The sequence below is a fragment of the Haemaphysalis longicornis genome, unplaced genomic scaffold (genome assembly GCF_048455015.1).
Source record: "Haemaphysalis longicornis isolate Haplotype H1 unplaced genomic scaffold, Haemaphysalis longicornis Haplotype H1 scaffold_10, whole genome shotgun sequence".
Classification (NCBI taxonomy): domain Eukaryota; kingdom Metazoa; phylum Arthropoda; class Arachnida; order Ixodida; family Ixodidae; genus Haemaphysalis; species Haemaphysalis longicornis.
Genome location: NW_027526204.1, coordinates 13,921,343 through 13,944,682, shown reverse-complemented (window position 1 = coordinate 13,944,682; position 23,340 = coordinate 13,921,343). Strand labels below are relative to the sequence as shown.

Genomic DNA, 23,340 nt, shown 5'->3' with positions numbered 1-23,340 from the left:
CGTATATTATCTCTATGATAAAACAGGAGCGAGCATAGAGAAAAGAACACTCCATGAGAAAGAGACAATAAAGCATGAAGCGGCGGCAGCTGATCGGATGAAGCCTGTTCGCATACCGTATGGTTCTGCACAATATACAACAACGTATTTCGGGTGCACCCCAGTCCGCTTGCTCGCAGTCAAGAGATGGCGCCAGAGTACCAGCGCTGAGCTAAAATTACCTCGATTACCTAACAATGTCTCGTTCATGTCTTGTTCTTTTTCATACGGGCAGTTAGAACTTTAGCATGAAAAGTAAGCACGCTGTTACATACAAAATGTGAAATGCATAGTTAAAGCCTGCTGAGCGGCAGATGTAGTGGAACTTAGTTCACGCGGAAAATCTCATTCTCTGAATGGCATCTGCGTCCGGAAGGCTACGTAAAGTAGATACAGGTGGCACTGGCTAACTTCGGAAACCGAACAGGAATTCACATAAAATTCTGTCACCTGAAGAAAGAGAATGCGGGAAATCTTACAGGGAATTCCTAAGAAACCTGCGGGGAAAATATGCTAAAAATAGGCAATTTCTGAGCCGAGAAATGGGAATTTTTTACGCCAGTATGGAACATCAGTGGGGATATCAGACTTCGTCGTGCACAGATCGGATCGTGCAGTTGTGTTGAAACACGACTGCCGTCACAGCCTGCCTGCGTGGAGAGAGAGAGGCCCTTGCCTTGAGGCACGCCCTCCGCTTGAGGCCCCTGCCGAGGCTGCGAGCGAGCTGTCCCCAGAGGCGCTGTGCGGGCACGGCGGGCTCCCACCCGGCGCTCTCGTCCACCAGCCGGATCTGAGCGGCCAGGGCAGCCGTGCCGGACTGCCGCAGGAGGGCCTCGATGAGCTCCCCGTGGGGGCGCCCTGACAGCACCCGCTCACGCAGGCACCCGGCCAGCGACAGGCACAGCGACGGCGACAGGGGCAGCGCCGTGGGCCGCCCCCGGTCCTCCGCACTGCAAGAGGGGGGGGGGGGGGGGGACAAGTCTGATCTATAAAGGGACTCGTGGCAGTGGAAAAAGTTGGGCAAAGAAGAAAATGCATGACCATAGAAGCAATCAAATTCCCTTCTATCTTTGCTGTTGCCATATAACCATGGATGCTGTGTGTAGTACAAACTACACCTTGACTGGTAAGCATCACATGTACTTCCCCCCAGCAGCGCCCTCCATGAACCGCAGTCCGACACTTGTTGTTTGTGCGCCAGCGATGCTTTCCCACTCATTTGTGACTCGTCAGCATAATGGATGTGGACGGAAAGCAGTGTATCCTTACACATAACCGATTCCCCATTGAGGTGTGCTCTGCACTGCACAAAGCATCGTTCAGCGACAAACCGACAACCATTTCTTTATGTCGCCGCCCAATTGAAATCTCCGTGTGTGACAGGCCACGTTGCAAGCAATACGCAACGTGAAAGTAGTGCCTCGGAAAGGCGCCCCTTTTTTTTTTCTATTCATGTAAAGAGAGCAAGCTTCTGCACAAAAAAAATGGTGGGAGGGAAATTTGCAGTGCAACGAAACATTCTGCCTCAGTGGCTACATTGCAGTCTTGTTTCACGGGCTATGCGACGTGCCCAGTGATCTCCAGCACACCTACTGCAGAAGTGGCTGCAGTGCATGCATGCCCGGTCTCCCTACCTGAAGAGCACCAGGCCCAGGGAGTAGCCCAGCTCCGGCAGGTGGTCCCAGAAGAGCTGCTCAAGAGGGGCCACACCAAGGCCCTGCTTCTGCCAGAAGCTTACAACCTGCACACGCAAGGGCAGGGGGAGGGGTCAGGAGCAGCAGGTGCAGGTCACACGGGAAAGAAGTTAATTCACTTCTTAAGCAAGTTCCTCTTTTGATGACATGATGTGCGGTGTTCCACAGGGTAGCATCCTTGGTCCCTTGCTTTTTGTTAATTGGTACTGGCTTCGAGCACACAGCATCAGATTATTTTCAAACTCTGAAAGCTACCATAACTAGCAGTGTTTCGATATTTAATACATAGTAGCTGTTTCATTCATCCATTCATTCAGAGTACCCCTAAAGGCCCTCTAGGCGAGGGTATTACATAGGGGAGGGCAAGACAACATTATACAAAAATACTGACAAAAAAAAAAAACGTATTATAACCAGTAATTAGCTGCAACGAAGGGAAGAAACAATAAATACAACCTACAGCCATACCGCGTTGTACAATCGTTATACAATCAGATAAATTGGGAACATAGGTTGCAAGACCTCAAGAATTTGGTTGACACTTTTGCGCCCATAATATTGGCTGAAAAAGAAAACAATATAACGTAAAAACAAACAACAGAGAACATAACAAGTGGCAGCGTATGGAGAAATAGCCTGCAGCAAGAGCAACGTATGCAAGCTACTGCTACACTTTCTGCAATAGGTAAAACTACAGAAAAAAAATTCTAGTTAGTGACTGTAGTGTGCAAGAGCTGCAAGAATTTATTGGAATCTTTTTCGGTGGCAACATGTGCTGGCAAGTCATTCCACTCAACGACGGTGCGCGGTATGAATGATTGTGCGAAACGAAGGGAATGACATTGTGGGTGTTTAACCTTATTGGGTGATCGCGTCGTGGAAAGAGAGTAGAGGGGCTTTCAAAAAACTTTCACGCAGTGACGGGTGGTTATAAAGCTTGTGAAAAAGTGATAAGCGCGCATGTTTCCGGTGCAGGGCCAAATCAACTAGTTCAGCACGGTTTTTCAAGTTAGTGACACTGGAAAAGGGAGAATAATCAGAGTAAATAAACCGAGCAGCACGGTTTTGCACGGATTCAATCATTGATACGATGCAGGCTTGATGAGGGTCCCAAATGGCGCTAGCATACTCTAATTTAGGGCGAATTAAAGTGGTGAAAGCAATCTTTTTTAACTGTGATGGAGCCTGTTTTAAATTACGTTTTAGCAACCCAAGCGAACGGTTAGTGCTTGCAAGAGTAAGTTCGACGTGGTGCTGCCGTGTTAGATCCTGCTGAAAGTGAAGGCCAAGGTACTTGTAAGAAGATGTGAACTCAAGTGGCGCATTATTCAAGAAGTAATAAGTGGGAATACGGTTAGTAGCATTAGTAAAGGACATAAACTTAGTTTTAGAAACGTTTAGTGACATAAGCCAGGTTGAACACCAGAGGTTAATTTTGTCCAGACAGATTGCAAGGTTCAACGGTCGGAATCGGAGGAAATGGTACGATATATTACGCAGTCATCTGCAAACAGTCTAACTTGAGAAGATACAGAGTTGGGAAGATCATTAACATAGACAAGGAAAAGGAGAGGAAGTACCAAATCACATTAAGGAGAAACGCCGCACACTGAATAAAATACTGATTATTGGTTATAAATCGAGCCCACAGCATCTTTTGTGTGCAAGAAAACCACCCACAGAGAGAATTTCACCAATGATATGTGAAATTGATGTTACTGGAATGCCATTGCACTTACAGTCACTTTGCATATAGGTGGGAGAAGTTTTCTTTCCCCTCATTTTAATCCAGAATTCTTACAGCACACGAGGAAAGTACTCTCCCCCACCATTCTCACAACTACCGTTCAACCAGAAGCATAACGAAGCAGCAAAGTGAAATAAATTGCCACCCATTTTACCGCTGAATGTGGTAGCAGTGCGAGACTGGCGATGGGCACATATCTGAGAGCAGCTAATTGTGCTGTGCTCTTTCATTGTGTATTGCACTTACTGGTGTTCGGCACTCGGTGCAACACACGAGAGGTGATGTTCACCTCGTTGAAATAACGCCTTGCCAGAGGTGGGGCAAACAGGCACACAGGACAAACCTGTCCTGTACGCCTCTCTAGCGACACGTCTAGTAATGCCCTGCTTCAAGAAGACAGATGAGGCGGCACGCAGCCTTCACGAAGTGCTACCACACAATCGTCACAGCCGTGTTATGTACACAAATACCGTATTTTCGCGCGTATAACCCACACCAAAAATGCGAAACTTTCGCTGGCAAAGTAGGGGTGCAGAAGATAATACACAGGGTTTTCTCTTTAGTGCAGCTTCACGGCAACGCGCGTTGTGCTGTGAAGATGACCTTGTGAACAACCGCGAAGACTGCTGCTCAAGTGATAGCTCTAGCGAGAGCAGTGACACTGAGTGATTTGTGACTTTCTCCTTGCAGTCAGTGTATTCTACTTGCTAAATATACACTTTTTTCTGTCTACGAAGTATGCGATGTGTTGCTTGAGCAGTAGCTTTGGTGCAGCCTTTCACGTGTCAACTCCGCAGGCAATACGCGAGGCTTTTTTTTTTCCTTTCCGGCGTGCTGAAAGTGGGGGCGCGGATTATATGCAGGGGCAGGTTATACGCGTGAAAATACGATATAAAGGACAGCTTTCTCTTTCCCCTGACACACAACAAAGCACCAGAACTGTGCACTCACGTTTTTGAAGAAACTGCAGGTGGCCTCAGTGTTCTCTTTGTCAATCAGCCTGGAACGTGGGAGGAGAGAGGCACCTTGCAGGCACAAGCAAATCTGCCATGCTGCTACCACTGCTACCAGCAACACCGACAAATGATAGCAATCTGTTACATCACTCGTGCAAGTCCTTGCATTTAACCTAACTTACCCCCGTGAAAACAGACCCAGCATTTCTAGCCAGAAATCATGATTTCCGGCTTCATTTCTGACCAGATTATTAGACTCTAGCTAGAATCGACAGCTTCTAATTAGAAAAATTCTTGGTCTAGCTAGAGAGGATTATTTCCAGCTTGCGGGTTTTTTTTCTTCTAGCTGGATTGACAAATGCTAACTGGAAGTAAATCTCAATCCAGCTAGAAATGAACTAGAAACGGAATTTCTAGCTAGAAATTCTGCCTATTTCTAGCTAGAAGAAATTTCTTGTTCGATAATCCAGCAAGAAAAAACATGTTTTCACCTGGGATACTCTAAATAAATGTTTCAATGAACACTTGCAGTTATACTTAGGTGTGTGTCTAGACGGGCAAAACCTTCTACCAATCCTTTCATATATTTGCAATACAGCTTGGTTTCGGGCATATGTACGGGTTTTTATAAAGCGGAGGAAGTGGGAATAGCAGCTGATAGGGACCTCAAGGACACTAAACAACGCCCCCAGCTTGCCCTCCTGACGTCTACAAGATGATAGGGGAGTTCTTGTTTCCGCGATGCTGTTCGCGATCGTGGCCAGGAGCAACAGGTCTTCAATGGGTCCTGCAACCAATTTTAGGTGGTGCCCGAACGCACTGGCTGATGAAGGATGGGTGGGGTGCAGTGCCACGTCCTCACCCCAAGTAGTAGGTGACGGCCTCCATTGCACTGGCCGTCAGGGACTCGCGGCTGGGCTTGGGTTCGCACAGCTGTGCTTGGAAATGGTACTCCACCGCCTGCGAGGAAGGAGAGGGACAACAAACGCTCCTGCAGGACTCTAATGCAGAATAAGTTTTAGCAGACAACACCTGACAGCATGCCATGTCACATGCATGATCTCAGTAACAGTTTTGTTGCCTGCTTACGCTAAGCAAAACGTTAGAAAAAGCAACGACCCCTCTGTCGAAGCGGCAACAATGAGGAACGTGAATCTTTCCAAAATTAAGTCCAACACTAAACGAACCAATCTAGAAGCGAGTGGACCAACATCACACCAGCTTACCATACACATAAGGTGCTGTATTTGCGCGATTGTAGCAGGCACCTTTTTTCGCTAAAAGTAGCCTCCAAATTTGTGCGTGCGTTAGAACCAGGGTCGAAACCGGAGTGGGCTTCGAAACGGCCAGTAGCATCGCCGCAGACACTAACGCCACCCAAAATCTAACTAAATTCAATCACAAACAATTTGTCAACATCACGCGAGCAAAGTTTTGTGTATTCCTTCCTTGATGGGCGTACCTTAGCCAGCAGTTGTGCATGTTGCTGCTGCTAGAATGAGTACCTTGATGCAGTCGTTATGGGTCCAAAGAGGTACCACTATGACACAGAGAGAGAGAAAACTTTATTCTTTAAACAGCCCTAGTCCGGGCCGCCGTGCCACAGTCTCTTCATTAGGAGACAGCTGGTCCGTAGAAATCCCAGAGGTCCGCACTAACACGAAGGCAGGGGGCCGCCAGAAGTTCTTGCGTCGATTTGACATCTACGCCAGGACCCGGGTTCAACCAGTCCTCCCAGGAAGCGAGGCGGAAACGCAGGTGTGGTGGCAGGTCTGGTGTGGTAAGGCACTCCCAGTAAGGGTGTCGTATTGACGGGTAGGAAGGGCAGTTGGGTGTAGGGCAAGTGGGACGCGAGAGGATGCCATGCATGTAGTGGATGCAGGATGGAGTTATAAGAGATGAGGTCTGTGCTTTCCGGACCACAGATGCGGCTTCACGGGAGATGGCGAGGTGGGGGACCGGGAAACACTGCCTGCTTGCGCGTAGCGCGCAGAGATGCTGTCGGCGTGCCTGATGTTGAGAATAATATCCATCAAGTGCAGGGTAATCTTACTTGCCGACAGCAAGGCAACCAAGCACCATCATGCACACTGGGTGTCCCGGAGACATGAGCGTGCTTCACTGGTCCTGAGCAGGGATGTTTTCAAAGCTTCATGACTCCCAGGCGGAATTCGCAAAGCAGCAGCGAATGCACCAACGGCGGCCGCCCATACCCGTAAGGTTATGAAGGTAAAAAAAAATTGCAGTAGCAAACGACTTCAATGTTCCCTGTTTTAGTTTTGACGCCAGCAGGAGCTGGATAAGCAAGCTTCTCAAGCACAAGGGATTTTTGCTGCCACAGATGCGTGCGTCAAATAAAATGTCGTGTGGGAGGTGCGTGGTGTCATGTCTTTTACATAAGCGCGGCAGAATCAGAGTCAAATTATTTTTTCGAATTTTAAGCTTACCTGCAGTGCATTACAATTGGGGGGCACATTATGAGCGTGCAAATACGGTACTTACTGGGACGGTTTACTGGACTGTGATTGTTCTCTCTGGTGATACGGGCATTCCATGACTTTCCCTAGCATTCAACCATTGCTGCTGCCATTAGATGGAGGGGTGCATTTTGTGCCTAACTTTGCACATCCATGCAGCTTTCCCTAAAATCAAGCTGCTTCCACAGCACTGGACTGGTGCAATCGGATAGATGGGGGGCTCCATAACCCGTGGAACCAAGGTTCCATTCCGACCCTGGAAAGCGCTTTAATTTTTATTCACTTTGCGCGCGATCAACATCATCGTCCGCATAGAAAGTTGGCTTTCATGCAGTGCATTTTGGGTGGACTACAGACAGAGTCAGAGGCTTAAAGCTTTGCTTCACAACTATAACACAGCAGCAAAGTAATTCTAATTTTAATTATTTCACCTAATCTCACCAATTTCATCTATTCAGTAGAGGAGCGTGAAACAACGGCAGCTTGTCACAGCGCCTCAACAAGAAGATGGTATGGTTGCACAAATGTTCCGAACTTCTAAATTTCAAAGCACATACTAACACAGTATTTGATTTGCGTTTGAGTCAAATTGCCCAACACAAACACAAATAAACAACCATTTCAGTGAACTTCACAAGAAGTGTTAAAAATGACGAATTCCTCACTATTACAAACTGGTGTCTACAGCGGCTAGAATAATTGTACTAGAATAATTGCGCGTGACTGCACGGCTTCCCTTTCAGTTTTTGCTGAGTCATGTGGGCCATCAAATGCTGAGTCAGCACTGGCCCGGGAAAATTCTAGCGCGGCAAATAGTCTAGAATTTTCCCGGGCCAGTGCTGACTCAGCATTTGATGGCCCACATGACTCAGCAAAAACTGAAAGGGAAGCCGTGCAGTCACGCGCACCGAATTGCCAGCTAGCTACCGCTCTTTAATGGAGCGCCGTGGCAAAGTGCGAGCCCCGGCGGTGATACAACGAACGCTTTGCATTGTTGTTTTCTTTTGTTTTTTTGTTTTGTGTCCTGCTGTACGCCAGGCTGTTCATCAGACCCTGGCAACAAAAGGGTATGGTGAAAAGCAGTTTCTCTCGTCCCTGGCACCATTTTTGCTCTGAAGTTCATGTCTGCCTTTTCGATATATGCCTCATCTATGTATAGCCATTTTATCTCTGTCATGGCTTTACTTGGGTTTGTTTCATTTCGTTCAGAGCTATTTATGCACATTCTGATTCTATGTTTATTGTACACTGAACGAACTTCTGATTAGAAAAAGAAGTACAAACCCTAAAAAGGCGTGGCTGCAGCAGATGTCATGCATTTGACAGAAATCTAAACAAAGCACATTCCCCTTGAACCCGCCAACAAAATGAAGGACCAAATTTTGCTACAATCAAAGTCTTTACCAACACACCCCTAGCATAAGAGGAAACATAAAGCAATGCACACCTAAAAGTTCCATCGAGAAATAGTACTGCTCGATGAAAATTGGAATTAATTGAGAATGGTCAGGAAACAAGTTATGAGGCGCACTAGTGGCATAGACAGGACGCAGGTTTGTGCAGAAGGAAATGCCTGTGTGTCGAGATTTCAGCGACGTTAAAGGCGCCACGAAGACAAAATACAAGTCTGTTTTATTCTGAAAATTTAATCTTTCATAGTGTACCCAGCGCTTGTCTGGATGCAAACAATGTTTTATTCACTGAGAAATGAATCAATTTAAGTTAAAATTTTGATTTTCCCGCTAAATTGTGTGTTTTCGTGGTCTTCAATGACATCACAGGAACCGACCGCTCTGCAGCCGACTGGGAAGCCTTGTTTACCGTTAGTGAACCTAGATGGTGCCACCATACCACGGGAAGCCGTTTTGTGCCTGTGGTGTGTTTTTGACCGTATGTAAACCTGGCTTGTTTTTGTTCAGGGAGAAACTAATCGTTTCGTGAAACATAGTGCTCGCTCGACAAATATGGTCACGTAAGACACCCTGCTTGCATCAATCGGCCAGTGTCGTCTGAAACAACCCCAAAGCCCCGCAGTCCTGTGCAGCTAAACCAAGCATAGTGCGCGCAGTACCAACAGCAGTATATGCATCGGTACTTGTATGTTTACGTGTGCTTTCGTAGCTTCCACTGTCAATCCCACCATTCTTAGGGCTTTAAAAAGAATGTGCCCTAAATTTAAGCGCAAATAGCTTGTTCGGCAAGCTTATAAGCTCAGCCTAATTTGCGTTTGCTTTTGCCGGCCTCCGTAAATCGCAGAGCTGGCTGGTGTGACATCATAGGTTCTGTTGCAGGAAATGAGCTAGTGGGTCGCATGGCCATTTCCTTTTTTTCTAATTGTGTAGCTTACTTGAGCGAAGTTTACGTTGAAAGTGGTGTCAGTATGATTCTAACGAGGCAGTCTTTTGAACGAACCAAACTTGTGTTTTGTCTTCATGGCCCCTTTAAGGATCCCCTGCAGGTTGTTGAGATTAATCCGGAGCCCTCCACTACGGTGCGCCTCATAGGCCGGGCATAGCTATGGCGCTCTAAAGCGGCCATGAAGACAAAATATAGGTGTTCTTTACTTGAAAGATTTGCTGTTTTATAGTGCCTCCAGCAAACAATGCTTTATTCACTGAGAAATTAAACAATTTAAGCCGAAATTTTGAAAAATTCCATTTCGTGACGTCTCCGATGGTGTCTCCAGGGCAGGTACTCAAGCGAGCGTAAGTATGACGACTAGGGCTGCAGCGAATGGTGAAACGCCCTGTTTACCATCAATACTGACCGCTGTCCGCACTCACTTTGTTTCTGGCCGGATTTGTACCTCATAAATTTTTGTTACACTTGATAGAAATTTTTTCATGAAACACTGGGTATGCTCAACAAACAGAGTCACAGAAGACAATGTCGCTTATGGCAATCGGCCAGTCTAAGCTCAAAGCGTTAGACGGCAGTGCAGCAATACCAGGCATAGTGTGCGCTGTGTGCCCTTGTGCTTGTGTGTGTTTGTAACTTCCCTTGTTTATCACAGCATTCGTGCTCCTATAAAATGAGTATGCATTAAATTTAAGAACGAATAGCTCATTTCTCAAGCTTATAAGCCCTGCCTAACTTGGGTTCGCCAGCCTCGTTTTTCATTTCATTTCACTTTTCAGCCTCAAGCTTCTTTTTTCGCACAACCACATCTGCTGGGTGTACGATCCACGTGCCAGCAAGCCGCTTCTACCTTTTGACTCATCCCATTCTAAGCTCGTGGAAAGGTCTATCATAATAACAATGTGCTTTAAAAACGTCCTAAACAAGTCTTGTTTTCGCGCGATACAGAAAGCTTTCATGAACAGGTTGACCGGCTTCTGATAGCGGGGCACTCCAAGCAGCCGTTAGCATCCGAAGCAGAATCAATAATGCAGAGATTAAAAAGAAGGGAACAGGGCAGCCAGGCAGCCGTAGAACGAAACAAAGGTGATAAACTAACTGTTATTCCTTACATGCACTGGATAGCGCACAATTTGAGAAAGATAAAAAAAAAAAAGAGCTAGTGTAAAAGTTGTATTTTCTGCACCCAACAAGCTTTCCACCATGTGTTCGAGAGTCAACAAAACCAATAGAACAATGCAGTCTTGCTCGGTTAAGCATGATAACCGCTTTGTAGGATGCGTTGAAGGCGCCGTCTATTCAGTTCCGCTGTCTTGTGGGAAAACGTACGTAGGCCAAACGGGATGATGCCTTAACGAAAGATTAAAGGAACATAACTACAATGCACATAAGGTGATTATATAGTGGCCACTTAGGAGTCCACTATCGGGATCGCCACGGCTGCGCCCCAATCTTTCAAAAAACACAGGTCATTGCAAAACACGAAGATGAAATAACTAGAGAAATTATCGAAGCCGCAGAAATGGAGCGCTGAAAAGAAAAATGTGTGAACATACCCTTGTTGTCCCTCTCGCAAAAAGAGATTAATTTTCTGCCCCACAGATACTTCAGCACGTGTTTGTGCAGTGCACACGGCATCGGTGCAGCGTGACGACCGGGTAGGTTATCTCCAGCTTTCGTGTCATTTCTGCTTTTCTTGTTCGACTGTCAGCGTACATCAGCGTACATGCCGACCAATAAAGTCAGTTGTAAGTCAGTGCTCGTGGTTGCCACTTTTTTCTTCCTGTGTTTTGTCTGCGTTGCGCTGTTCCCTTTTTTGTAACCATGCACCAACTCACCCAAGCCTTGGCCCTTGCCAGTCTCAGCCAATCACACAGCTGCCACTACGTCATAGGTTTTAGTGCGGGACATAAGCTGGTGGGTCGCATGCATGGCCATTCTCTTTTCTCTTTCAAAAATTCCTGAAGGTAGGTTTTTCAAGAAAAATAGGAATTCTCTTACGGAACAAGCTATCAGGTTCGGCGGACGTCAGCAGTTATAAGGAACATGCGAATTACATAGTTAATTCACTAAAACTGTCTAATTAACTTTTTAATTAACGAAGTTTGGCGGTTATTGCCAATGGCGAGTTTGTAGCCATGGAGACAACGATAACCGATCAATTTTTAAAGCAAAGAAAAATACACTCTGTAGAGCCCTGCAGCCCGCAAAAATCAAGTATTTTTCCCCCATGGAACCGAAACGCAGCGCACATGGTGCGCCAGAAGTCTAGTGCAGACGCAACATCCGCTGATGACGTGTTCCAGTGACTGTGTCGCTCAATTCAAGAAGGCTCTGGTGATTCCCCACGCTAGGGAATCAGCGGATATCAACGCCATCGCCTCCTCTATTTTTTCAATGATCAACGCTCACCGATACCACAGCTATCGTTATCTTTTCTTTCGTTGGTAGGCGTACGAAAGAAGCTAGCCATTGTCCACAACACGGTCGCCCGTTTCGGGAGCCCTAGTGGGCGTTGGCGACAGTTTTGCTTTTCTTTTATTTTTTTGTCTCGACCACATCTGACGTGGCTACCAGACGTGAAAGATATGAAACGTCACCATCCGTTCATTTTTTTAGTTAGGTTTATCTGCTGTTCGTTTATAATCACTGAGTGTTAGAAAGCGCATCAGACAAAGGAAAGGTTTGTTTGCTGGGCGAGGAGGGCTTTCGCGGCTGTGGCTGCATGCTGAGGCTTCCTAGCTAGGGAAAATGGCACCTAATATCGAATTGGCCGCCACATGCATTGAAACACGTCACCAGCCGACGTTGCATTCGCTCAAGACTTCCAGCGCTCCTCGAGTGCCGAGTTTCGTTTTTGAACGAAAAACAACGGCAGGTTTCCTCGCGCTACAGGGCTTTAAACACCGACTTTTTCGTTGTTTTAAAAACTGATATGAAATCGTCTTCTCCGGGGCTACGAAATCACCATTGACAATAACCACCAAACTCCGCTAATTAAGAAGTTCATTAGTAGAGTTTAATTACCCACCTAACTAATGTGCACGCCCTTGATACTATTTGGCATCCGCCGCAGCTAGCAATCTCCTTCTGAAGAGGTTTTTTTTTTTTTCTCGAAGAGCCTATTTTTTAGAATTTTTGAAAGTGTTCGCTGAAACACCCTGTATAGCTTATTTGAGCAGAGTTTGCGTTAAAAGTGGTGTCAGTGTTATTCTAGCGAGGCAATCCTTCGAATGAATTAAACTTGCATTCTGTCTTCATGGCCCCTTTCAACACAACTGATCAGGTTTGGGGGAAGGGGGATGGGCATTGAAAAAGACGTCCGGGAGAACGTAATAACAACAACAACAAAAAAGTGAAAACGAAATAGGAAAGCAAAAACAAGCAATTTAAAATTTAAAAAATTGCTGTGGTTGATGTTTGCCTAACCCTAGTTGATAGCAAAAGCTTCCTCCATCGCACATGGCTATGCCACGCCGCACGTGGCTACCTGGCTTTCCTTCGTTGCGCACGCTTGTCGCTGTGGCGGCCGCCTCCTCGACTTCCTCCGCCAGGTGGCGACACGGGTCCCACGCACGTCTCCGTTCCCTCCTCGTCTATCTGTCCCCTGCCGCCTATCCCCGCCATCGGGCCGCTGCTCTGTGCCGGGCGCTTGCGGAAGGGGGTGTGGTTTGACCTCTAGCTCTCAAGGGCAAAACTGGTCACCCCGCGAAGACTACACGTGGTGTAGCTTTCGCTACAAAACTTCGATATACATATGACGTATTATACACAACACTGAGTTTTTATCTAATTCGTGCTTTATTACTTTTTTTTTGCTGGGAATCTTGCTCCTGTGCGGGATCACAAAACTGCGCTGTTTTGCGCACCGTTTATTATTTTATTGGTACACAAAAGGTATCCTTTGATTCCGACAGAAAAAAAGAGACAAGAATAAAGCTTTCAAACGCGTCGTCTGCGAATTATACGCGAAGCAGACGACGCGTTCAGAGCGCTGAATATAAACTGGCAACAGCGGCAGCCCAGTGTTGCCCACGCACTTCCCGCTGATTGCGGCGCGTCTTAGCATGTTTAACCATGTTCCAGTCGCATTACACCATGCATTACACGCTCTCCGTTTTCTGGGGTGCAGGCAGCACCCGGTTTTCAAACGATTCCTAGAAGCTTGTGCTTGTGCTACAAAACTGATACAAACGTGTGCGCTGACATACAAGTCTCATGGTCTCATTAGACACGTTCAAAAGGAGGGTGGTCGTTTGTAAATAAAAACAAGACATGAAAGCAACAACTTTGTAGGCCGACCTTTCATTCAATAACAGTGAGTGCTTTGCACAAGTTAGAGACGTTAAGTCATAATGAGCGGACAAAAAGAACTTTGCGCGGAATTATCAACGTTGATTTCGGTTTCTATTTCCTAGATTCCAGCGCTGAGCAGCAGCACAGGTGCTTTGGACACACGCACTGCAACTCATCGCGAGAGCTTTGTGCACTCGCGGCAATTATTACGCCGTGCGTTCATGTTTATCTGCCGCACATGGAAGGAACATGTAACCTCAGCGATAGAGATCGCATCTCCACAATTTTATGACGCCAAGCAGTCGCGCGGCCGGAAAAATGTTTACAGACTATTTGGACCGATAGCCAGGAGGTTCGTTTCCTGTCCATTACAAAAATACACATACAAATGAGTCGCAGGTATCCACCTCGTCTCCACTGGAAAAATAAAACTTGTGCAGCTATTTGACTGCTAGAGCTCCATAATTATCTTCTTCCTGTCCAAACCTCCGTACAAAAGTTCCCGAACGCATCGCGCAAGGAGAAGTTCATAACCATTAAATGGCGCGATTAGTAATGCTGTCGTGACATGTTTTTGTTGGGAGGTAACACAACGCCCCCCATGCGAAGAATCACTTCGAATTCCGCGTCCTTAGTCCGAAACTGTTGGAATACTGTCCTGCATACTGGATGCCGCTGCGATGGCTTGACGTACGTGTTCACGTGCAGGCTTGTTTTGAATTCTTATTTTGAGGGTGTACTTTTGAAAGAGCATGCGACTTCGCGGTGATGTAGCCGGCCAAGTTCTGACCTAAACTGAAAAAAAAAAAACAATTATTTTATAACACAGGTGAAAACGTTAATTACTTCGGACTTTGCAGAACTATTTAATTGCGAACACACTTTTTGTTGTCTGGCCACAGTGGTTTTTGGTTCATGTACGTTGGTTTTTGGTTTGGTTTTTCGCATATTTCGTTTACTCCAGCTTGCAGACAGTGCGCGCGATGATATAAAAGAGTGTGCTTCGGAAGCTGCTGCAGAGTCTCAACAGTCGCGGGCGGTGCTTATTGACATCGGAGGGCATCTAAACACAATGCGGTTAAAGACCGCAGTGGCGCAGCACACAGCATCCGCATTTGGGTCACCCGAAATCTCCGCGCCACGGACCACAGATGCACGAAGCATGGGTGCTGTGCTTGTGCTGCGTCCAAACACTCGGGAACCCTGGGAGGAAGTTGCCTGGGGTTTTACTGAAGTGATGATGGACGCATAGCGAAAGCTACTTGAGACACCAGTCCAATCTGACAAGGCAACTTGTGCGGTGCTCTACCGACCGAGCAAGCCGGGCACGCACTTGTGCGAACCCACGGTAGGACGCTGATTTGCGTCCAAACTTGGCGATTCAATTTCTAAGGGTGCGGTGCTCTACCGACCGAACTAGCCAGGCACGGTAGGACGCTGATTTGCGTCCAAACTTGGCCATTCAAGTTCCAAGGGTGCGGTGCTCTACCGACCGAGCTAGCCGGGCACGCACTTCCATGCTGCCCACACTGACCCTGAAGAGGGGAAGAGGGCGACAATAGGTTGCAAGCTCAGCTACAGCAGCGCCAACACAGAAGGGCGAAGGCTGCCGCGACGTCCTATATAATATAAGTGCACTTCAATAACCCAAAAGCAGCAGGTGAAGGTAGGGCGCGCATGAAAGAAGAACCGGAGATCACCCCTTCCGCGGTTTGCGCAAGCGGTGATCTAGGAGGCCATCGGTCTCCCGTGGCCTCCGCGATCTGCCGCCGGTAGTACTAAGCAACGGCCAGAGATTGCTGGAAAAAAAAATTTGCTCCTGCTCCTTAAAAATTCAATTTTTGAAAGGAGCAGGTGCTCCTTTGCTCCTTTCAATTTGATCCTGCTCCAAAAAAATCTGCTCCTTTCTTGACATTTGCCAAGAAAATGCCCCCCTTTGCTTTCCCGCCCACCCCTCTGCTGTTTCTGTACCGTCGCGCTCATCCTAAAGGTTTTAAAGGGACCCAGAAAAGCTTTGTGAAGGTGGCAATTGATTCAGGTGGTAGAACACATAACGGAGAATTTTTGAGCCAAGTGTGAGCCCCATACGTTGTACGGATAATTTGTAAACAATTTTTGAAAATCGCCTTTCTCAGCCGATGAGCGCGCCGCCGCAGTGAGCCGACCGCGACTGACGCAACGCCGACCGCGGCTGACGCAACGGCAAGGGGCCCCCCTGATTCGGCCGAACGTCGGTCGCCGGCGTCGCCGGCAACGTCACTGCCATTGGCTTCCGGCTGCTCTTCCTCCTTCCCGCGCGATCCCGAGGCAAAGGCGGGTCTGCAGCAATTGACGCGTGCCTAGGCGCAGGTATGTAGCTAGCGGAATACTGAAATTGAGCGTCGCGATGTCACATGGCTATTCCCAGTGTTTCCAGCTGCTTTGAAAGAAGCAGAGAGTGAGGCGGAATTGATCGGCAAGTGGGGAGATGTACTTAATTGCTTCTGGCGCAGCTAATACTGAATGTAGATCAATAATTCCAACGGCATTGCATCGCTATATTGGTACTACGCGACAATAAAGGCCTTTTGTAACTTTTACAAAATGCTTTTCTGGGTCCCTTTAAGGGTCCTCGATGCCAGCGCTGCAGTACGGCGGAGACGCGCGTGAATAGAGGCGGCAGACTTCAAGGTTTATAGAACCGCGTGGCCGTGCTCCACGTGCGTTCCAAGCAGGACGTGGAACCTAGCTAGTGGAACCTTTCGTTGCTGTTGCCGCGTGATTTTTCATATGCCGCCAGGAGGTGGCGCGGGCAACAGCAGGCGACGGTTTTCGGCAGTAGATGTAGAATATCATTCGCTATCGAAAAACCAAGCATACATGAATTTTTTAAATAAAAGAATTCACTGTAAATATCCCTTGTGAACTAATTGCCTGTCTTATATTTGCGTAATGTCTTGTTGTTGTTCAACAAATTTGACAAGTATGATAATATAAACCGGGCTTAGACGTTTACATTTGGCTGTGAGTAATAAGACTATTGCTCAATATCTGTTTTACTTTGGCCGGGTGGCTGAATCGAGTCACAGACAGACATACAGGCAAACCAAAATTTCTGTGTTTAAGTAGCCCAAGAAAGGCTATCGTCTTTAAAAAGCAGGGAAGTCGATAAAGTGTTATCATCCCAGCCAGGGGTAGCGGCAGGGCAAAACATAGAGGGCAAAATTAAAAAAGAAATACGATCTGAGAGTTGACTAAATTTAAATTGCAAAGATAGGCTAGATGGCGCATGCCGTCACCCCGATTCAAAGGGGAGGCCTGTAATCATTATCATCATCACGGGTCTACTGTCCTTGATTATGTCGCATCCGGAGGGTGGCGCCACATGCACTTTCAATGGTAACTTTGCCTGCTATGACGAGCAGACTTTAACCTTCACACATAGTGGTGCTCCAACATACCTTCGATTGGGAGACTCTAACAACGTAAATTCCGACTCTGCTGAGCGCGAGTCCTTTTTGTTGTCAACAACAGCATCTTTGGGGCGCCAAATGTAACTCTTTTCTCTTCGGGGCGGGGAGAACTTGGTTTCGGCTGCTTGAAGTTAATAATCCTTCGCACTTTTTGCTGCATGTGGTATGATTATGACTTCGCAATTTTCTTTTTTCTTTTTTGCGGCGGCCTTAGCGACATGCACTATGCCGCGGTAAAAACGAGAGCTGCTTCGCTGTTCGCGTAAAGCACGGTGGTTCTTGGAGCCACGTACAAGAACATGCGTAATAACAAGCGATCTTGTAGCAATGAAAAAAAAAAAACGCTTTTGGTAATGGTGGTGGTGGTGATGTTTATTAACGGATGGGTCTGGCCTTGCTTGGTATGCCGGCAATTGCTCCCCCGATCAACATTTTTTTTTTTGCCGCTATGCACAGGAAATCACCAGGGGTCACCGAGGCTTGTGTCCCTTAAAAATCGGAGGATCAGGCTCAAAATGTCTCTCCTTGTGATCCAATGGCCTTTTGGGTAAATGACATCACCCAAAGAGGCATGCCGAGCGGCTTTCCTGCTAAGTTATTTAAGAAAACGCTTTCCATACAACCTAGAGCTACTCTATATAGCTCCCGCAGGGAGCTATATAGAGGAACTTTAATACAATTTTCTAAAGCGTATCTCTGCGCTGAGGCGAAAATGGCATGTACGATACCAAATTTTGCTTGCTCCTTATTTAGCTTCGTTTTAAAAAACATGCGCCTTAGAAAACACTGTTTATTATCGCCGACAACACAAGGCTGTACTACAGCATGTATTAAAGGGCTGTATTAGAGCATTGGCGGTGAGATCTTTGAGTGGCGCCCCCTGGCTCTGACGTCGGCTTAGGGATTCGCGCCGCTGTCGTCTGCTACACTCCGCTTGTGAGGGGCAACAGTGCCTGGGCTAGAAATCGCCCGCTTCGTTGCTGTAGTGCGTTAAAAAGCGTATTTCTAGTGACTCAGTTATTTTGCCAGCTTCTGACGCATCTGAATAATTTGAAGCTGTACCCCACAAGTTTGCAACACACGAAGAAATAGAGAACAACTTTCTTCAGAGTATCGGTCAGAAGATCGTGTGTAACTCGTCCTTTCTTGCTTATTCGTGAGGATCAGCGATCACAGCTTCTCGATAAGTATTCAAAATGCGTAGGCTTCCCTGCAGTATTTTTGAGATGCTCCTATGAAGACTCAACAGTCTAATACTACGTACCAAGCAGCGGCCTCTACACTCTCATCGCACAGCAGGAAATAAAGCGGCTTTCTTCTGTTTCTTTCGTTGTTGTCTTGTACCGGATTAATGTTTCTTGCTTTTTTTTTGCCCAACGCATTAATTTTTCTGCGCCGTCACCAACTTCTTATTAGGAGGTTTCGGGATGTTTGGGAGCCTCACAAAGGTCGTGTGGATATTTCCTTCATTTTGTATGGCATACATTCCCTTCTTCACAAATTGGCTTTCATTACGGCTGCGTGCAAGAAGGTGCATATCCGCAGCGTGCTTTGTTTATTCACATGCAAATACAATGAGAAGGTTTGTGCTACGCCACTGCGATCGCACCCTAAACAACGTGGACCACAGTACTCGAAGGCGGCTTTTGTGGTCTGAATTTCTATCGTAATCAGTGGCGTAGCCAGGGGGGGGCTAACCGGGCTGAAGCCCCCCCCCCGAAATTTTTCCGGCCGGCGCCGTGCTGCCTGTTATGCCTGGTACGGCGCCTGTGAACAAAGGGGCATAACCTTCGGACGTGCTACTATTAAAAACATTCACGACTGAATGCCTGTCCTGACGCATTGGTGCTTACACAAAACGAAGCGCCGAGGTCAGGATAATTGCGGAGGGGTGCAGCTCCAAAAGCGATGTCGCCTTCGGGTAAGCTCAGCCCATGGGACGCCAAAGGCGTGCGTTGTGTCCCTTTGTGTGTGGCATGTCGCCACACAGAAATTGCCCGGCTGAGTCGTTCTCAGCAGAGTAGATTGACTCGTCACGGTATGGCCGGGGAAGCATGGAGTGCGCAAAAAAAGAGGGACCGCTGGTCATTGATGGGGGAAGACTGGCACCCGAAAGGGAAAAGATATATGCGTAAGCAGAACCACGTGTAAGCGGTGGTGGTTCTGAAGAAGGCGATGGTTCTGCGTATTGGGCGAAACGTCTGCTTTAGCTGGATAACTGTCGGGGGGGGGGGGGGGGGGGGGGGGGAGGAGGAGGGGGAGGGCAGAGGGCCTTTGTGGGTGAGGCGCACAGCAAAGTATGCCCCTCTTCTGCACGTCACCCCTTCATTCTTTTTCACGTTTCTGTGGAGCCCGGGAGGGTGTTGGTGTGGGATAATCGTCTCAGCTTGCGCGTACTGCATGTCCTCTCCTGAAAGCGGTGTTCCAGACAGACATTTTCTCCTCCGCGATTAGGCAGATTCGTTCGGCGGTATTTTTCGCTAGCCTAGGAAACTGGGGAACACCCCCTTGACAAAAAGGGCGCGCTGCCCCCAAAGCGGGTTTACATGAATGCGACAGCAGCGTATCGCATTTGTTCGGTGAATCCGGGGCGGCTTTATTGTAAGCGCGAAGGCGCGACAGTCACCAGCCCTACCGCGGGCAGACGGCGGTCGCGATACCCGATGGCCATCTTCGACCTCGGTCACAACTAAAGCCCCTCCATTGCGTCCACGGCCGCTTTTTGCCTGGGCGGCGGCTGCCCAGAGCTGTGTATATTCAGGGGCCTGAGTCACAACAACGCCGACATGAGAGAACGGTGCAAGGGCAGAAGCGCCCTGGCTTTGGGAAGCTCACACTCGAAGTGCCACGCAACGCACAAAAGAGGCCGAAATTGTAAGTCATTTTCTTCCCTTGACCCCTGATTTATGCTTGCGTGATCACTGTATCTTTTAATATTTAAATAATTGCTTCCTAATATTTACACGACGTCACAGTACCTTTATGTTTGCGAGCCAAAAGAAATTATATCTCCTTTTATTTCTAATGCAATTTTTGCGTTTGAATTGGTTGTTGAAGGAGCGCCAGCTATGAACCGGGTAGGTACCTTTGAAAGAGGGAAAACGTAAATTCTACTCATATAAATGCTTAACTATCCTATGATGCACAAAGTTGACGAGGGTTACTCAAAGCGTATCGGGACTGCGTTAAGTTCATTAAGAGTTGCCGCTGTCCATGAAGTACATGAAGAGTTAAAAATATATTTGTGTTCGCTGCAGCTTTAGTAGTTTGCTTCATCTACATTCACGCAACTCAGTGTGAGGTAGCCGCTGTCGCATGGTGTGCCCGTTATCGGAACTTTTGTTGCCGCGTTTCATACCGACGCGCGCATTCACTGCTACGCCCAATTTTAAAATCATCATAGCAGTGTGCGCAAGTGAAGGACCTTCGTACTGGTGGCGAAGAAACCAACGTGCCTTTCTAGTAGTAAAATTTTCCTTCAGCTCTTTCTGGCCTTTTTTTTTTGAAGTTTTGTGGGCTCAAGAGTATCGTTCTTTCAATGATAAATCGATTTGGCATGATGAACGAATGTCGTAATTCAAAAAAAAAAACAGGCTACAGACCACAGACCCTCTCAAGAACACCAGTACACTTCCGCCCCCCGCCCCACATACGGGTGCGCGCTGTAGTGATTTTGCCTGGATCCACGACTGTTATACGCCCTAAAATATCGCATGAAGTAAATTTCGAGCATTACTTAAGTAACCGAAATGACCGAGGAATTATCACTGTAAACAACTTTCCAATTTTTTGATAATGTATTGTGTCGTAGCCTGAACCCATACTTCAATTTGAACATCACGGTCGCTGTACCACCTTAACTGTACCATTACTGTCCGTTTCATGCTGAAATACGGTAGTCTGTGGCATTTATGTACGCGGGGCCATGCCATTACGCATGTTTTCTTGGTGCTGCGGGCAACAAAATGCTGACTCATGTCGAGCATCGACCCAAGCCTGAAGGTCATGTGCAGCTTCCCACTGCACCCTGTTTTCTGGTGGACCAAGGAGCGTCCCAACATATTAATATATTTCCATTTTCCGAGTCGCTAACGAAAACCGCAAAATTCCTGTGCGTCCTTCAATGCTGTTTTAACGTTTACCTTTAAAACCGCCAGTGTGTGCTCGGCTCAACAATGGCAGCGCACGCGTCCACTAAACAGTATGTCCTTTCATTAATGTTTGAAACCAGAATGATAGGACCTCATTATAATTCTTTCCTGAGATCTCACGACAAAATTCCAAATGCAGCAAGGTTTTGCTCAACTTGCATGCCTAACCGCAAGAGTATGGTCAGACAACGCCGTCTTTGCGTTATTATTTGTTCTTGATAAATTTAAAGTTCATTATTGCATTGAATAGTGAACTTTGCAGTGATTTGCTCTACCTCATCCAGGAGTGGTACTTAGACCTAAAGGGGATTGCCGCCCCACAAAAGTTACAGATTAGTACACTCCTCCAGGCAGACTGTAGGACATTTACGCACGAAGCATTGAAAACTTGACAGAGAATAATGCAAGTATTTCAGAACACCAAGGCCGAACTTTTTACAGCAGAGTCGACATTTGGGCGTACCGAAACGTTAACCAGATTGGCGATGTTACAAAGCACCAGCTTCTCATATTTGTCTGGCTTCCTTAGAAGCTATGAGGTGGACTGCGTCACAGAATCAAAACAGAAGCCGAAATTTCAACTGACATGCATGCTTGACAGTACCGATGGCTGAATTATTCCGCTTTGCGTGAGGGCTAATCCTACCATATTCGTGTAATTTTCGCCGTTAACAGCGCAGTTCTCGCGCGTGATGTCTGTGTAACGCTTCTTGTATGCATAATTCATAGCCTGTCGTTTTTTTTTTTCCTGCGCTACATATAACGTAAGTGCATAGACTCGGTGTATTCTGCAGAAACTTTGCCTCATTGCCCTTACACTGGAAGAGTGTACGGGCGCAGAAGGCTTATAAGCAAAACAATTTCTGCATTTAAACATCAACTAAACGAAAAGATCTCATTTTTACGGCCTACATAATTTTATTGCGGACGTCACAGACACCATACTGCACATGTTGAAATAAAGCAAGTAATCACGTAAAACTGTGACCATTTAGTGCAATGCCTGCACAATGTGCCCGTGCGTGCAATGTACGTCCCGTATCACGGGCGCAGATTTGCACCACGCGGTCTGCGGATTTTCGCCCAGTTTACAACTTCACCTGGCACAAATACAATCACAATCAACACCAATATCATGAGGGAACCTTCAAGGGCCTATTTGAAGACAAAATACAATCTAGTTCAATTAAATAGCACTAGCCTTTGGTAACTCGCACAGCTCGATTCCAATCACAGACGTTTTTTTCAACCGAAGCAATGCAACAAATGTCATAAATTTTCAAATTGTGCGCTGCAGTGAAGTAATATGGGCAGGAGTGATGTATATAGGCCAGCACTAAAACGTAGTTATGAGTATGTTAACTGCACGTTACAATTCAAATGATAAGATCAATGGAGGCCCCTCTACAATCGCGCAATCATGTTCCTTGGCGGTGACTTAAGTCGTTGGGCCAATCGTACATACAAGATCCTGTGATGTCATAGTGAAATCGCCGCCGGGAAGTGGGTGGGGATTCGCCACTGCTTCAAATGTTTAATTGACTGATTGATGGATTGTAGGGTTTAACACGCCGTAGTGGAGGGGCTCATGATTAATTTTGACCACCTGGGGATCTTTAACGTGCGCCGAAATCTTGTACATGCGGGCGTTTTTGCTGTTCGCCTCCACCAGAAAAGCGGGCGCCGCGGCCGGGAATCGAACCCGCGTCCTCATGCTCAGTAGCAGAACGCCCAATGTTTAATTTATTATGTCGATTATTCTTCTGATTAGTTTGAGATAGAACTGGTATCGTTGTTATTGGGACAAGACAGTCGTTTTAATGAACGACAGTCTTTTTAATGAACCCAACATGTATTTTATCTTCATAGCCTATAAGGGCGCTTGCAAACTGCCGCGCTTTTTTTTTCTTTCGGTAGGGGGGGGGGGAGGGGGGGGGGGTCGAGAACAACCTTAGCCCCCCCCGAACAAAAATCCTGGCTACGCGCCTGATCGTAATTATACCGTTATCATAACGAACTGACTCTCAACTCGAACAATGATGACATGATTACGGTGTTGAAGGCATGATATACTCGCTAACTAACGGAATAAATAGTATACCTGCATATATTACAAGGCTCGAAACCGAAGAAGAATTTCAAGTAGCTCTTTATTGCTGTTATCCCTTCC

At 46.9% G+C, this 23,340-nt stretch overlaps 1 protein-coding gene across 1 annotated transcript in view; it reads right to left on the bottom strand.

Annotated features, from left to right (window-relative positions):
• The window catches only part of LOC144158215 (uncharacterized), a 154,858-nt gene that overhangs the window by 5,912 nt on the left and 125,606 nt on the right, over positions 1–23,340 (bottom strand). The window contains exons 28-31 of the mRNA XM_077688913.1: positions 5,299–5,396; positions 4,432–4,480; positions 1,674–1,780; positions 716–989 (exon numbers count right to left, since the gene is read on the bottom strand). Of these exons, the coding sequence (XP_077545039.1) occupies positions 716–989; positions 1,674–1,780; positions 4,432–4,480; positions 5,299–5,396 (528 nt within the window). The remainder of the gene's footprint in view (positions 1–715; positions 990–1,673; positions 1,781–4,431; positions 4,481–5,298; positions 5,397–23,340) is intronic.